Below are 16,093 nucleotides of genomic sequence, written 5' to 3'. Positions count from 1 at the left end.
AGAGAGAGACAGAAGACAGGGAACAGGAAAGCAACCTAAGGAAATGCTACAAGGAAAGTAACATTGAAAATAATTTTATTTAAAGTCAACTTACTGCCTTAGTATTACACAAAATAGAAACATAAGATTTTTTTCTCATGTTTCCAATTATTCATGGCATGTATAAGGAGGCTGTGAATCAACATTGATAGAAGAATCCAAAACATTTAAACTTCTTTTGCACTGTTTTATTTTAGGATAAATACACTGTGTAATTTTGGAGAAATACGATTTGTATAAATAGTTTATTTTCTACTAAATCACAAGTGTTTTGGTGGCCAGGGAAGTTGCTTCCAAGTCTGTGAACTCTTTCATAGCTCCTAGTATATATAGTTGTATTCAATAAATGCTTGTTAGATAAATGAATGTGTTCATACAAACAGACTTTGTTTATGGGCAACTTACAGGAACTCAAGGATATACTTGAGAAAGGGCACAACATACAGTAAAGGACAGTTAATGGTCAATACAATAAACAGTGTTTACAATATCAAATGAAAAAAAGGTTTGCAACTAGCCACTTTGCTCTCTCAGTGTGGCTGAGGAAAAAAAAAAAAAAAAACAGACCATAAAATTAGCCCATAAAACACATTTACTTCATGTGAGATTCCTACAGCAATCAAAGTCTTTGTGACCTTTTTATATATGTCAAATAAGAATTGTTTTTAATTGACCACTTTGCTTCCCTAGCATTGAATCTACCATCCTCCATTTTACATTACAACATCTATTTGCTATCTTGCCACTTGCCTTTAGTTCTGGGTTTGACCCAGTCTCACAAGTGACAAGTTATTCCAAGGTGGTAAATTGGGAGTCTTAGGGAGGAGCTATTTTTCTTTCATTCCATTTTAAGGTAATGCACTTATTGCTAAGGTGACCTGAATGAATACATGAATTCACTTTAAGCGTTGAGCTTATTATTAGGGAGGTACAAGCACCAGGGAGTTCAGAATCTATAGGGTACTCACATTAGCTCTTGAACTTCCATTGTCTTCATTCTTGTACGACTGCATGGGATATTCCTGTGCCATTACTGGTATTTAGTTTCATGGTTGTAATAACTAGTCTCTGCTCTAACAGTTGCATTGGTAAAATCAGAAATGGTCATTGTGAACATTAGTAAATTATCTAAATAAACTTTATTTATTGGGGTGATATTCTAAAGCCAATCAAGGCATTGTTGGTTTTAGAGGATGTAAGGATTATTTATAAGTAAGTTTTTTTTTTTTTTTGCAAAGATCATGTATTTTCACCTTTTACAGCTTGACCTAATAGATGATAGTGGCCCTTTCATGCTTATAATGATATAATTTGTTCATGGGCCATTGATCCAATTGAATCCAGATGCAGACTAACCTGTGAATGTGGGTACAGAATTCATAGACTATAACTTCTTTTTTAAAAGCAATTGTAGCTGAACATTGCCATACATCCTATGACAAGTGACAGTCAGTCTTTGTATACTTGAGGATGTAATGGGCTCATTGAAAAGCTAATAAATTGTAGCCATACCAGAACAAAGAGGGAAACATGATTCTGTTAAAATACCAAATTTTAAAGCACATAAGAGTGCCTAGAATCTTCTAAAACAATGGTCCCTGAAATCAACATTTAAAATTAATTCTGAACTGTCTTAGGACAAAGTGGACATTTTTAAGATAATTAATTCTAGAGCATTTTATTTTGTAAAAAGTCCTGGAAATTGTCCACTTAAAGTGATGAAGAATTTGTGCTACAAAAGCACTGTAGTCAAGAAATATATAAATGCTGCTATGGTTTGTAAAGAAATAAAGAGATAAGTTATTTTAGAATGTTGCCAAGTGTTCCAAGTCCTATCCCCCATCCTCCACTGGAAATATATTTAAGAAACCACAGTACCCATTTACAGTCAACTTAAAGAGAATATAGTATTGCAGGGCTGCTGATATATGAATTGGACTTGCCACAAGTCATATAAGGTTTACCTGGGTAAAGAGTTATGAAAGAGAAACCAGTTCCCCATTTGTTAAACAGTCCAAAGATGATGCTTCTGAGGTCTTTTTGTCCTCACTACAGAGCGTGATGTGCAGCTATATCTAAATCTGGTGGTCATGGCTTATTGACAAGCACCCACAGACCACCTCTGACTCCCATATTCACTGTTTGTTTTCAGGGATTATTTTTTCTTACCTTCTTCAAACTTGAAGATCCCCACACCTAATCTTTTTGTTGAAATATCACCATACATTTGATTAATGCTATGTTGGTGTTCCTTTTATGTTAAATCTCATTTTTATGATAAATTTAAGGGGCAGATAACACCCTGATGTCAATGAGATATGTGATCTCACCTAGTGCCCCAACAAGCGTTTACTATTACAGTTTTCACTTTTCAGATGGGAAAAAATGGAGTCTAAAATGAAGTAAGCTGGAGTAGGTGACACATCCTACCCTTGATTGCAATTTTATTTGGCAGAAAAGTATATACATTACCACTATCAACATGAACACAATTATTCACTGGCTTTCATTGAATGTCTAGAGCTTTAATTTCTTTTCTTTTTTTTTTTTTAATTTTTGACAGGCAGAGTGGACAATGAGAGAGAGAGACAGAGAGAAAGGTCTTCCTTTGCCGTTGGTTCACCCTCCAATGGCCGCTGAAGCCGGCGCGCTGCAGCCTGCACGTTGCGCTAATCCCAAGGCAGGAGCCAGGTGCTTCTCCTGGTCTCCCATGGGGTGCAGGGCCCAAGAACTTGGGCCATCCTCCACTGCACTCCCTGGCCACAGCAGAGAGCTGGCCTGGAAGAGGGGCAACTGGGACAGAATCTGGCGCCCCGACCGGGACTAGAACCCAGTGTGCTGGCGCCACAAGGCGGAGGATTAGCCTATTGAGCTGCGGCGCAGGCCTCTCACATTGTTTAAACAGGCATAGATTATGTTTGAAAAATGATCACTTGAACTTTGAGTTTTGTTCAAGAAGGGTGTTTTATTTTCCAAGGCATTTTTCAAGCGCCCTATGCTCAAGGATCATGTAAAATAATGGAAGCTTCAAATTGTGTACAATTAAAATGAAAAACAATCTTTTTTTTACTGCTAATAGGACCTTTTTACCAAAATATTACCAGAACTGATAGGTAAACAGAGCAAACTGCTACTCAGTCCTTTGATTGTGGTCAATTTCCAGCTCTTGAAATTGGGTCTTCTCTCATTTTTTCCCTTTTATCTTAATGGAGTCCTTTTATACCTCTTCCACCCACAACCTGAGTTTGCTGAAACAAACTAACAGTTACCAACAATTCTCAGTCTTTACATGCAGTCCATCAGTGACTCCTGGCAATTCTACCTCCAAACCATGCCTTGAATCCATGTACTTCCCTCAGGTTCTCTAATCCATTCCACACCTCTAGCATAGCTTCCTCTTCCTTCACTGAAACTCCCTGAAGTGCTCCTACTTTGCCTCATGATCATATGCTCTCTGTATTACAGCCACCATGATCACACCTGTACATACACATCCATGACACGTGTCATGTTTCTCCCTCATTCATGAACTTCAAAAGCTTGTGAACTTTCATTTTTTTGGAATAAAATTAAAAATGATTCCTTTTCCTTGAAAAGCTCCTAAGGATATTCTCAACTTCTTTCCCTCTGGTCCTTAGACATCACATTTTTGATAAATATCCTTATTTCTGTTCCTCAAATAGCCCACATAGGCTGTTTACTTTGCTTGTCATACTGCTTGCATTGCTTTCCTCATCCTTCAGGTTAAACTTAAATATCCCCTTCTCAAAGTGCTTATCCCTGACTAGCATCTCTGAGGAGGCCAGTCACTCACCATTCTCTCTCATTGTAAGTTACTGCTTCAATATTTCCCAAATTGTAAACATGTATTAATTAATTTTTTGCCTGTACACCTGGACTGTAAGCCTTATGTAAGTGTGATAATGCATTGTTAAAAAATTGTCAAATGAGGAAGTGAAATAGTAACAAGATTTACTTTTCTTCAGAATTCTTTTCTGGACAGACTGGGATGCCAATTTTCCTCGAATCGAATCTGCCTCTATGAGTGGTGCTGGGAGAAAAACTATCTACAAAGACATGAAAACTGGAGCATGGCCTAATGGACTCACGGTGGACCACTTTGAAAAGAGGATAGTTTGGACAGATGCCAGGTTTAAAAGCTCTCTTTTCTGTATTTTATTTTACTTTCCACAGATAATATGTGCTACACTGAAAATTTTGCTATCACACAGATACCATGCATATTGAAATAGATGGAATTTTTTTACTATTTTCTGCAATCCAGTCACTGACCCATAAAAATATCTATAAAGTATTTCTCTGCCATTTATCTGAGTTATCTGATTGTATCTCTGGACTGTTTGAATCGGCTGTGATAAACTACTGATACTACTTTTTTTACTATTCCATAGATCAGATGCTATTTACTCAGCCCTCTATGATGGGACAAATATGATAGAAATCATTCGTGGTCATGAATACCTTTCCCATCCCTTTGCTGTGTCTCTATATGGGAGTGAGGTTTACTGGACAGACTGGAGGACCAACACATTGTCCAAAGCAAATAAGTGGACGGGACAAAATGTCAGTGTGATTCAGAAAACCAGCGCACAGCCATTTGACCTTCAGATATACCATCCAAGCCGCCAGCCACAGGGTGAGTGCTTGCTACTAATTAACTATCCAGAAAGTGTTTTCCTCTGATTCATAGAATATTTAAACTGTAAAATAGCTTCATAAGTTATTTATATATATGTGTGTGTGTGTATGATTTTTTCCTTCTCTATTTTATTTTCTTCAAATAGAAATACATAAGGAAAATTAGAGATTGAGGATTTTATATTATGCTCTCTAATTTTTAGTCACTGTTATTACATGGACAAACGATATTGTGGGGAGTTGTATAAGATCTTTAGATTTGGCATATATTACCTTATTGTGATCACTGATTTAGAAGAGACCCCCCAAAACACCTCCCATTGCGGAAATAGTAACTGTAGAGCATATTGGGAGGAAAGGGTTGCCTGACTATTGTGGCCCTTTGTGGGGTGGGCCAGAGGATGGAGGACTTCTCTCTCCCTGTTTCTGCCTCTTTCTGCGATTCTGCCTTTTAAATAAATACACTAAATCAAATTTTAAAAATTCTGTATTGGGGCAGATATTGGGCCTAGTGGTTAAGACACTGGTTGAGATTCCTGAGTCATGGGCCTGGCATGGCAGCACAGCAGGAAAAGCAGCTGCCTATGATGCCAGCATCCTATATGAGTGCTGGATTGAATTCCCCTGTTCCACAAGTACTTAGGACCCTGCCCAACCACATAGGAGACCCAGATGGAGTTCCAGCCTCCTGGCTTCCATCTGGGCTGTCATAGCCATTTCAAGAGTGAAGCAGTGGGTGGAAGATAGGGCTTTGTGTCTTTCCATCTAACTATGACACTGAAGTAAATAAAATAAATCTTAAAAAATAAAAAGAGGCTGGCACCGCGGCACACTTGAATAATCCTCTGCCTGCAGTGCCGGCACCCCGGGTTCTAGTCCTAGTTGGGGCGCCAGATTCTGTCCCAGTTGCTCCTCTTCCAGTCCAGCTCTCTGTTGTGGCCCGGGAGGGCAGCGGAGGATGGCCCAAGTGCTTGGGCCTTGCACCTGCATGGGAGACCAGGAGGTACCACCTGGCTCCTAGCTTTGGATCAGCACAGCGCACCGGCCATAGCAGCCATTTGGGGGGTGAACCAAAGGAAGAAAGGAAGACCTCTCTCTCTCTCTCTCTCTCTCTCTCTCTCTCTCTCTCTCTCACTGTCTAACTCTGCCTGCCAAACAAAATAAATAAATAGAATAGAATAGAATAGAATAGAATAGAATAGAATACATGAGCCCATATCAGAGTACCTGAGTAGAATCCTTTGCTGAATGATAGCAGTTTCTGCTAACACAGATCTTGTGAGGCAGCAGTGATGGCCTGAGAAATTGGGTTCCTGCCATCTATGTGGGAGACCTGCATTGCTTGCTCTCACTCTGCTTCTTTCTTCCTCCCAATCTTTGTTCCCTGTTAAGGAAATAGATAAACAAACATGGTATGCATGGATTTGAAGACTTTTTCAACAGAACAAATAAGGGGCTGGAATTGTAGCATAACAGATTAAGCCTCTGTCTGCAACAAAGGCCGACATATGAGTGCCAGTTCAAGTTCCTTCTATTCCACTTTCTATCCATCTCTCTGTTAATGCACCTGGGAAAGTAGCAGAAGATGGCCCAAGTGCTTGGGTCCCTGCACACATGTGGGTTGCCTAGAAGCAGCTCTGGGCTCCTGGTTTTGGTCTGGCCCAGCCTCGGTTTTTGCAGCCATTTAGGGAGTTAAACAGTGGATGGAGGATTTCTCTCTCTCTCTCTCTCTCTCTCAAGTAAATAAAAAATAAATATTAAATAAAGAAAACAAATGATTTTTAATTCAATTTCTTTGAAATGTTTGGAGTGCCATCTTATTCCTCATTTTGGATCCATAGTAATCTGCATGTTGGTTTTGTGATTTCATTTTTTCCACTGAATTCTTGCCTCATATTCTTAGCCCAAGTCCCACTCTCTACTTGTTCCTGGGATACTCTGTCCTGTGTAACATCAGATCATTCTTTTATACTGCTTCCTCATTATATGTGCTATAACCTACAAGTCTAGTTGTAATGCACATAATGTTCCTTTAATTAGCACATCCTTCTTTTGGATGCATAATTCTCAGATGACAAGTTCTCTCCTTGCTGAATATGCATTTTCTCCTTTCAATAGAGATTATGTAGACTTTCCAACTCATTTCTGATCTCCACTTTAAACTTTATTCCACACTTTGTACATTATTTCATTTTTTAAATATTTATTTATTTATTTATTTTTGACAGGCAGAGTGGACAGTGAGAGAGAGACAGAGAGAAAGGTCTTCCTTTTGCCGTTGGTTCACCCTCCAATGGCTGCCGTGGCCGGCGTGCTGCGGCCGGAGCACCACGCTGATCCGAAGCCAGGAGCCAGGTGCTTATCCTGGTCTCCCATAGGGTGCAGGGCCCAAGCACTTGGGCCATCCTCCACCTGCACTCCTGGGCCATAGCAGAGAGCTGGCCTGGAAGAGGGGCAACCGGGACAGAATCCGGCGCCCCGACTGGGACTAGAACCCGGTATGCCGGCGCCGCAAGGCAGAGGATTAGCCTGTTGAGCCATGGTGCTGGCTAATATTTATTCATTTGTATCAGAGGGAGAGAATCCACCATCAGCTAGTTCACTCCCCAAATACTCACAATAGTTGAGGTTGGGCTGGACTAAAGCCATAAGCTTTGGAACTTCATCTGGCTGACAGGGTTTCGACCACTTTAGCCTTCATCTGTTGTGTCATAGGATTCATTAGCCAGAAGCTGGATTGGGAGCAGAGGAGCTGGGACTTAAACCAGTACTCTAATATGATATAGTTTTCCCAAGAGGTATCTTTGCCTACTCTGTCACAGCACCCATACCAAAGCCTTACTTTTTATCTTATTTAAGTATAAAAATTTCATGATTTCATATATACAGATTTAGGAACATAGTGATACTTCTCAACCTATTCTCCCTCCCACCCACACTCCCACTCTTCTTCCTCCTTAGTCTCCTATTCCCGTTCAATTTTTACAAAGATCTATTTTCAGTTACTTTATACTCATAAGGTTGACCCTATACTAAGTAAAAAGTTCAACAAATAGTATGAAGAAAAATACACTGTTCCTCTACAGTAGAGAAAAGGGTTGTAAAAAAAAAATTGAATCTTGAATTGTCAATTTCACTCATATACATTACATTTTAGGTACTCTGTTAGGTACCAGAGATCAGGGAAAGCATATATTTTTCTTTTCGGTACTGGTTTATTTCAGTAAGTATAATGGTTTCCAGTTGCATCAATTTTGTTGCAAATGACAGGATTTCATTTTTTTTAACAACTGAATAGTATGCCAAAGTGTATATATTCCATAATTTATTTATCCAGCTGATGGCCATCTGGGTTGACTCCATATTTTAGGTATTGTGAATTGAGCTGCAATGAACATGGTAGTACAGATAACTCTTTTGTGTGATGATTTCATTTTGTTTGGGTAAATTTCTAGGAGTGGGATGGCTGGATCATATGGTAGGTCTATTTTCAGATTCCTGAAGTATCTCTATACTGTCATCCACTGTGGCTGCATCGGTTCGCATTTCCACCAACAGTGAATTATGGTTCCTTTTTCCCAACATCCTCACCAGCATTTATTATTTTTTTGATTTCTGTTTGAGAGCCATTCTAACTGGGGAGGTGAAACCTCATTGTGGTTTGATTTGCATTTGCCTGAAGCTATTTTTTCCAGAGCATTTTTTCATGTGGCTGTTGGCCATTTGAATTTCCTCTTTTGAAAAATACCAATTCAAGTCCTTTGCCCATGTCTTAACTGGATTGTTTGTTTTGTTGTTATTTCTTGATCTCTTTGTAGATTCTGGATGTTCATCCTTTATCAGTTTAATAGTTTGCAAATATTTTCTCCCATTCTGTTAGTTGCTGCCTCACTTTGTGGAGTGTTTCTACTGCAGTTCAGAAGCTTCTCAGCTAGATGTAATACCATTTGTGAGTTTTGGCTTACATTGCCTGTGCTTCTGGGATCTTTTCCAACAAGTATTGCCTATGCTAATGTCTTGCAGAGTTTCCCCAATGTTCTCTAGTAATTTGATAGTATTGGGTCATGGATTCAGGTCCTTAATCCATTTTGAGTGAATTTTTATGGTGTAAGTTAAGGGTCTTATTTCATGCTTCTGCACGCAGATTCAGTTTTCCCAGCACTATTTTTTAAAGAGAATGTCCTTGATCCAGGTATTGATCCTAGCTCTGTTGTCAAAGATAAGTTGGTGTAGATATGCATATTGATTTCTGTTCTATTCCATTGGTCTACACATTTATTTATTTTTTCCAAAAGTAATCTTTTATTTAAGGAATACTAAGTTCATGCATGTCATAAGTATACTTTAGGAATATAGTGATTTTTCCCACCATACCTGCCCTCCTAGCCTCACTTCCATCCCTCTTCCTCTTCCCTCTCCCATTCCCAGTCCCATTCTCTACTAAGATATGTTTTCAATAAACTTTATACACAGAAGACCAACTCTATAGTAAGTAGAGTGTTGTACCTGAGCAAGTGCGAACAAAGAAGCACCACACACTCATAAAATTTGATGGTCCTTTATTGCCAGCAGCCAAGAGTGGGCTCATGCCATAAAGAACTCTTGACCCCAAAGTCCAAAGCAACAGGATTTTTAAAGGCAAAACCCACAAAATTGGGAGGGGAATACATGGTTGCTAGGATCGGGGGAAATACAAAGTTACTGGGGTCAAGCTGACCTAAAACCTATATGAAACTAACATCACTTATAATCTTACCAATACTAGTTTCAATCTTAACAGTTTCAGTTATAATCTTGACATTAATCCAGGTATTGGCTTAAATCATATGTAGGACATAAACAAACTGCATTTTTATCATTAACGCAGGTACAGCCTATCTGCTTCCAAGCTTGAGTGATCATGCTAGGGGGTTTCAATGCTTTGCCAAGTATGATGTAGTGGACTGCTATTGTCTGAGTGTTTTAGATCATAGTCTCAGACCAGAGTCTCACGGTAGGGAGATGTTTTCTCAAGATGGAGTCTCAGGTGCTCCAAAATGGAGTCCTTACTGTCAAAGTGTTGCTTCAAGAGTTCAACAATTTGGCCGGCGCCGCGGCTCACTAGGCTAATCCTCCGCCTTGCGGTGCCGGCACACCGGGTTCTAGTCCCGGTCGGGGCACCGATCCTGTCCCGGTTGCCCCTCTTCCAGGCCAGCTCTCTGCTGTGGCTAGGGAGTGCAGTGGAGGATGGCCCAAGTCCTTGGGTCCTGCACCCCATGGGAGACCAGGAGGAAGCACCTGGCTCCTGCCATCGGAACAGCGCGGTGCGCCGGCCGCAGCGCGCTACCGCGGCGGCCATTGGAGGGTGAACCAACGGCAAAAGGAAGACCTTTCTCTCTGTCTCTCTCTCTCACTGTCCACTCTGCCTGTCAAAAAAAAAGAGTTCAACAATTTGTACGAAAAAAAAAAAAAGTTCCTCAACAGTCGAGACAAAGGCTATTCAAAGTCATTGCATCTCAAAATTGATTTCACTTCTTTTTTTAAAGAAACTTAAATGACTTTAAAGAAGCACCCAAGAATGATACATCTTTTGTGAGCACTTAGACATAACTATAACTTATGAGCCATAAGAATATCCTCCACTTAATACGCTAAAATAAAATAAATCTTTGATAACCAGTTTTACTATTAACTCTTATAATGCAACTCTTTGAAGACAGAGGTTCTGCATGGATTAGTACACAGTGACTCCTGTTGTTAATTTAACAATTAACACTCTTATGTATGATATCAGTGATCACCTGAGTCTCTTGACATGAGCTGCCTAGGCTATGGAAGCCTTTTGAATCCACGAACTCTATCAGTATGTACACAAGGCCATAAGCAAAGTGGAAGTCCTCTCCTCCCTTGAAAGAAAAGTACCTCCTTTTTTGATGACCACTTCTTTCTACTGGGGTCTCACTTATTGAGGTCCTTCACATAGTACATTTTTTGCCACAGTGGCTTTGCTTTCCATGCCTGAAATGCTCTTGTGAGCCTTTTAGCCAGACCAGAATGTCTTAAGTGCTGAATACTGAGGTCAGAGTGCTAATTATATTGATTGTCATTCTATGAGTCTGCTGTATGGCCTGCTTCCTATGTTGGAGAGTTCACGCCTTTTTAATTCTGTTATTATTACCATACACTTAATCCTATTTATATGATCATTTTAACATTTAAAATGGTGTTTTATTTTATTTTATTACCCATGGCCAGTTTTTAAACTTTACCCTTAGAAGTAAGTCCATAGGAATGTATGCAGAACTATATAGCTTTATAGTGACAGACAATCAGACACTTCATCATTACCACTTTGGGGACATCATGATTCAATGTGGTTGCCCTCCCTCCCATACTCCCACCTCTCTTTCTCCTCCCTCTCTATTGCCACTCTTATTTTTTACTGAGATCTATTTTCAATTGACTTTATAAACATATGTTTAACTCTATATTAAGTAAAGGGTTCCACAAATAGTATGAAAAAAAAAAAAACTGTTCCTCAACAGTCAAGAAAAGGCCTGTTCAAGTCTTTGCTTCTCAGTGTCAATTTCACTTTTACATATAGCCTTTAAGCTGCTCTATTAGGTACCACAGGGCAGGGAGAACATATGGTATTTGTCCCTTTGGGACTGACTTATTTCACTAAGTATGATGTTTTCCAGATTCATCCATTTTGTTGAAAATGACTGGATTAATTTTTTTTTTTTTACCATTGTGTAGTATTCCATAGTGTACATATCCCACAATTTCTTTAATCTTCAGTTGTTGGGCATTTAGGTTGATTCCATATCTTAGCTATTGTGAATTGAGCTGCAATAAACATGGGGGTGCAGATAACTCTTTCATATGCTGATTTCATTTCCCTTGGATAAATTCCCAGTAGTGGGATGGCTGTGTCATATGGTTAGTCTATATTCAGATTTCAGAGGTATCTCCCTTCTGTGTTCCATAGTGGTTTGCCAATTTACATTCCCACCAACAGTGGACTAGGGTACCTTTTCTCCCACATTTTCGCCAGCATTTGTTGTTTGTTTATTTCTCTATGGAGGACATTCTAACAGCGGTGAGGTGAAACCTCACTGAGGTTTTTTTTTTCTTTTTTCTTTTTGACATGTAGAGTGGACAGTGAGTGAGAGAGAAAGACAGAGAGAAAGGTCTTCCTTTGCCGTTGGTTCACCCTCCAATGGCCACCGTGGCTGGCGTGCTGCGGCCAGTGCACAGCACTGATCCAAAGCCAGGAGCCAGGTGCTTCCTCCTGGTCTCCCATGGGGTGCAGGGCCCAAGCACTTGGGCCATCCTCCACTGCACTCCCTGGCCACAGCAGAGAGCTGGCCTGGAAGAGGGGCAACCGGGACAGAATCCAGCGCCCCGACCGGGACTAGAACCTAGGGTGCCGGTGCCGCAGGCTGAGGATTAGCCTATTGAGCTGCGGTGCCAGCCTTGTTGAGAGTTTCTTAATTGCTGATTCAAACTCCATCTTGGTTATAGGTGTGTTTAAGATTTCTGTTTCTTCTTGACTCAATTTTTGTAGATTGTATGTGTTAAGAAATCTATGTATTTCTCCTAAATTTTCCAATTTGTTGACATTTAACTCTTTGTAGTAATTCTTGGTGATTTTTTTATTTCTGTGGTATCTCAGATTTTATTCATTGGTGTCTTCTTCCTCTTTATTTTTTTATCTGTCCAGTGGTGTATCAATTTTGTTTATTTATTTTTTTTTTTGCAAAAAACCAGCTCAGCTGTTCATTCCACTATCTTTTGTATCTTTGGTTTTAATTTTGTTTTTTTAGTTATTTTTAATTATGTCTTTCCTCATACTAATTTTTGGTTTGGCTTGTTGTTGTTTTGCTACGTCCTTGAGATGCTTTGTTAGCTCATTTATTTGGTACCTTTCCAATTTATTAATATAGGCACCAATTGTTATATACTTCTTTCTTAACATTGATTTTGCTGGATGTATAAATTTTGATGTGTGCTCTGGAGCCTGTGTTATGTTGAGAGGCTAGGAGTACCTCACAATACTACATGGGTAGCCATCCCCTGTCAATCCTCCCAGCCAGACTCAAAGACAGTGGGGAATGTGGATTTTTTTCCCTCTGGTAAAATCCCTGTATCACACATGTGTACAAGAACTGCCAGCCACAGCCCCTACTTGTTTCACAAGGGCACTATCTCTTTACTGGTTGCTGGGTATGCACAAGAGCATCCATAGCTGGTACTCATGTCAGAATTGCTCTTTCTCCCCACCCATCGCTGGGCATATGCACCTGAACTGCTGTGCTGCTATTGCTGTCAAGGTGGTGTCATATCCCGGAATTGCTGGGTGCACACACAAGGGCTGCTGCACCTGTTACTTATGTCCAAAATGGTGCCCTTCCTTTTGTTTGGTTTCTGAGTGTTCTTATGGGACGATGGAGTGAGAGAAATGTGCCCCTTTTTTTCACTTCATTGGCAGGTACTTTGTTCCCCTTAGGGCTCCAAGCCAGACACAAGGACAGTGTAGTCCATCGGGCCCTCCTTCCAGCTATATCACCAGTGGCATGGGCTGCTGCAGTCTGATCTCACCTCACTCTCCAAAGCTGCCGATTCTTCCAGCACTCAGCAGCTGGGATTGTGTGTTGTGTCTGTGCTTACTGCTGTGCGTCTGCATCTTCCACACTGATCAATGTCATCATACTTCCATAGAGTTTCCACTGCAGGTTTTTCCAACTCTTCCCTGAGAATGTGCTTCCTTCATCTTTTTGACTGTTTTCCCCTGCCTTAAAGCATTACACTCTTTCCTTATTTTGCCATCTTAGAATCTCCCAAAGCCTCACTTTAAATTAATGTTATATTATCTTTTCCTAGATTTGACTAAAACAATGACTTCTGTGGCTGCAAAAATCCCATGGCAATCTTTTGTCTTTCTTCAATATTTGACCTTCATATTATTTTTTTCTACCAAAATTTTCTCATAAGTAATAATTTTTGTGCCTGTCTCTGACAGTCTGATTAAATCTAATTATCTTCCCAGATACTCTTTTTTTTATTTATTTTTTTTAAACTTTTATTTAATGAAATATAAATTTCCAAAGTATAGCTTATGGGTTACAATGGCTTCCCCCCTCCCATAGCTTCCCTCCCGCCCGCAACCCTCCCCTTTCCCGCTCCCTTTCCCCTTCCATTCATGTAAAGATTCATTTTCAATTCTCTTTGTATACAGAAGATCAGTTTAGTATATATTAGGTAAAGATTTCAACATTTTGCCCATATAGCAACATAAAGTGAAAAAACTACCATTGGATTACTAATTATAACATTAAATAGCAATGTACAGCACATTAAAGACAGAAATCCTACATAATTTTTTTTTCAAATTAATTAATTTTCTATGCCATTTCCATTTTAACACCAGGTTGTTGTTTTTTTTTTTTTTTCATTTCCAATTCTCTTTATATACAGAAGATCACTTCAGTATATAATTAGAAAAGACCTCATCAGTCTGTGCCCACACAGAAACGCAAAGTATAAAAATACTGTTTCAGTACCAGTCATAGCATCACTTGGCTTTAGATGACACATTAGGGACAGATCCCACATGGGGTGTAAGTACACAGTGACTCCTGTTGCTGACTTAACAATTTGACACTCCTGTTCATGGCGTCAGTAATCTCCCTAGGCTCTAGTCATGAGTTGCCAGGGCTATGGAAGCCTTTAGAGTTCGCTGACTTTGATCTTATTCCGATAGGGTCATAGTCAAAGTGGAGGTTCTCTCCTCCCTTCGGAGAAGGGTACCTCCTTCTTTGATGGCAGTTTTGATTGTCTTATGTAACTTATCCTTCTTTGCTTCTTAGGACTTTCAGAATCCTCTAGACTATGTCAGCAATTAGTTAATTTTTTTTTCCTGCTACCCTTGGCTCACCATATACTATAAACTACAAAGCTTGTAGACAATACAACACATTCCCTATTTATTTTTGTGCCAAATTAATATTCTTTTAAAATATTGAATTAATTGAATTTAAATAAAGCAAAGCATTATGATTCTGATCAGTTATTTGCCACTAGAACAATGAAGTAATACTCTTCTCTAATACCTTTCTTCAGTATGGAGGAGTAAGTAGTCATAAGACCGCAGCTGACAAGCATTTACAAGATGTGATCAGTTTTCATTTTTGCAAGTACAAAAACATTTACATTACTTACATTTTTCTCTATCAGATTGTTTGATATCTCGTAGGAGCTGCAAACTTTGTGTTTACAGTGATTTTTAAGAGATGTGTTTGTTTATTTGAAAGGCAGAGCATCAGATAGGTCAGGCCAAACTCAGGATCCAGAAATTCTAGCCAGGTCTCTCGTATGAGTGATAGAAACCTGAGCATTTTGCGCTATCATCTACTACCTTCCCAGGTACATTCACAGGAGGCTGGATCAGAAGCAGAGCAGCCCAGGCATGAACTGGCACTCAGTTATGAGAGGCCAGCTTTGCAAGCTGCAGCTTAACCAGCTACACCACAATGATGGCCCCTGTGTTTAGAGTATTTAAATGAACTGAATTCTACATAGTCATCTCCCTCAGAGTAGGGTCAGTGTGTTTGGTTTATTAACTGTGCTGTCTGATTGGCCTACATTGGCATGATCCTCAGCAAATCATAGAGTAGAAAGGACCATGAGAATTTCAAGGTTTCCTGAAGTTTTTCATTTTATTGGAAAAGAAGTGAAACAATCATGGCATCTTACTTGGTTGTGGTACGCTGTTCTAGACATTTTACTTAGCTCAAAAAATGATTTATATGTGATTTCTTCACCATGAATAAAATAAAAAAGGTTTCATTTTGTGAATTGCATTTTGACATATTTTCCCAGGGTTCAGGGTAGATATTCTAGTCTCTATATAGATCTAGAGAATGTCACCTATAAAGAGAACTTGCTATTTTCTAAATGAAATTCTGTTAGTTTCCAATTTGGAAAGCCATCAGAGAACATGTTACTTTCCTTGATTATAAGGATCACTGAGCGTAGAGTTATCATTATCTGTCCTGTTTATCCACTTCTGCTTCAGTGAAATAACGCATCCACTTCTAGGGAAAATGATGCAGGAACATAGCAGCTGTTTTACTACCAAGGACAAAATTAAAATGAAAACAGTGACAAGGACTTAGCATTAACACAAGTATAATCACACTAGCCCTTCTTTTCTGATAAATAATAATGTGAGGTTCAAGAAAAAAGTATTTTTAGCAATATTTTTTTAAATACCAGTACTGTACTTCAGTATTCGCTACTATAAAATTGAAATATCTCTTTCACAAGTTAAACAAGTAAAGGTTAAAAACATGTTTTGAAATCAACTGCCCTTCCCCATAAGAAATTAATAAGAGTTTTAACAAAACAGTTT

At 39.3% G+C, this 16,093-nt stretch overlaps 1 protein-coding gene across 1 annotated transcript in view; it reads left to right on the top strand.

Moving 5' to 3' along the window:
* Positions 1–16,093, top strand: part of LRP1B (LDL receptor related protein 1B) — a 2,136,850-nt gene that overhangs the window by 1,377,343 nt on the left and 743,414 nt on the right. The window contains exons 26-27 of the mRNA XM_062186250.1: positions 4,026–4,190; positions 4,452–4,696. Coding sequence (XP_062042234.1) covers positions 4,026–4,190; positions 4,452–4,696 — 410 coding nt within the window. The remainder of the gene's footprint in view (positions 1–4,025; positions 4,191–4,451; positions 4,697–16,093) is intronic.

Source organism: Lepus europaeus, chromosome 1 (assembly GCF_033115175.1).
Source record: "Lepus europaeus isolate LE1 chromosome 1, mLepTim1.pri, whole genome shotgun sequence".
NCBI classification, from domain to species: Eukaryota; Metazoa; Chordata; class Mammalia; order Lagomorpha; family Leporidae; genus Lepus; species Lepus europaeus.
This window is presented reverse-complemented; position numbering and strand designations above follow the sequence as displayed.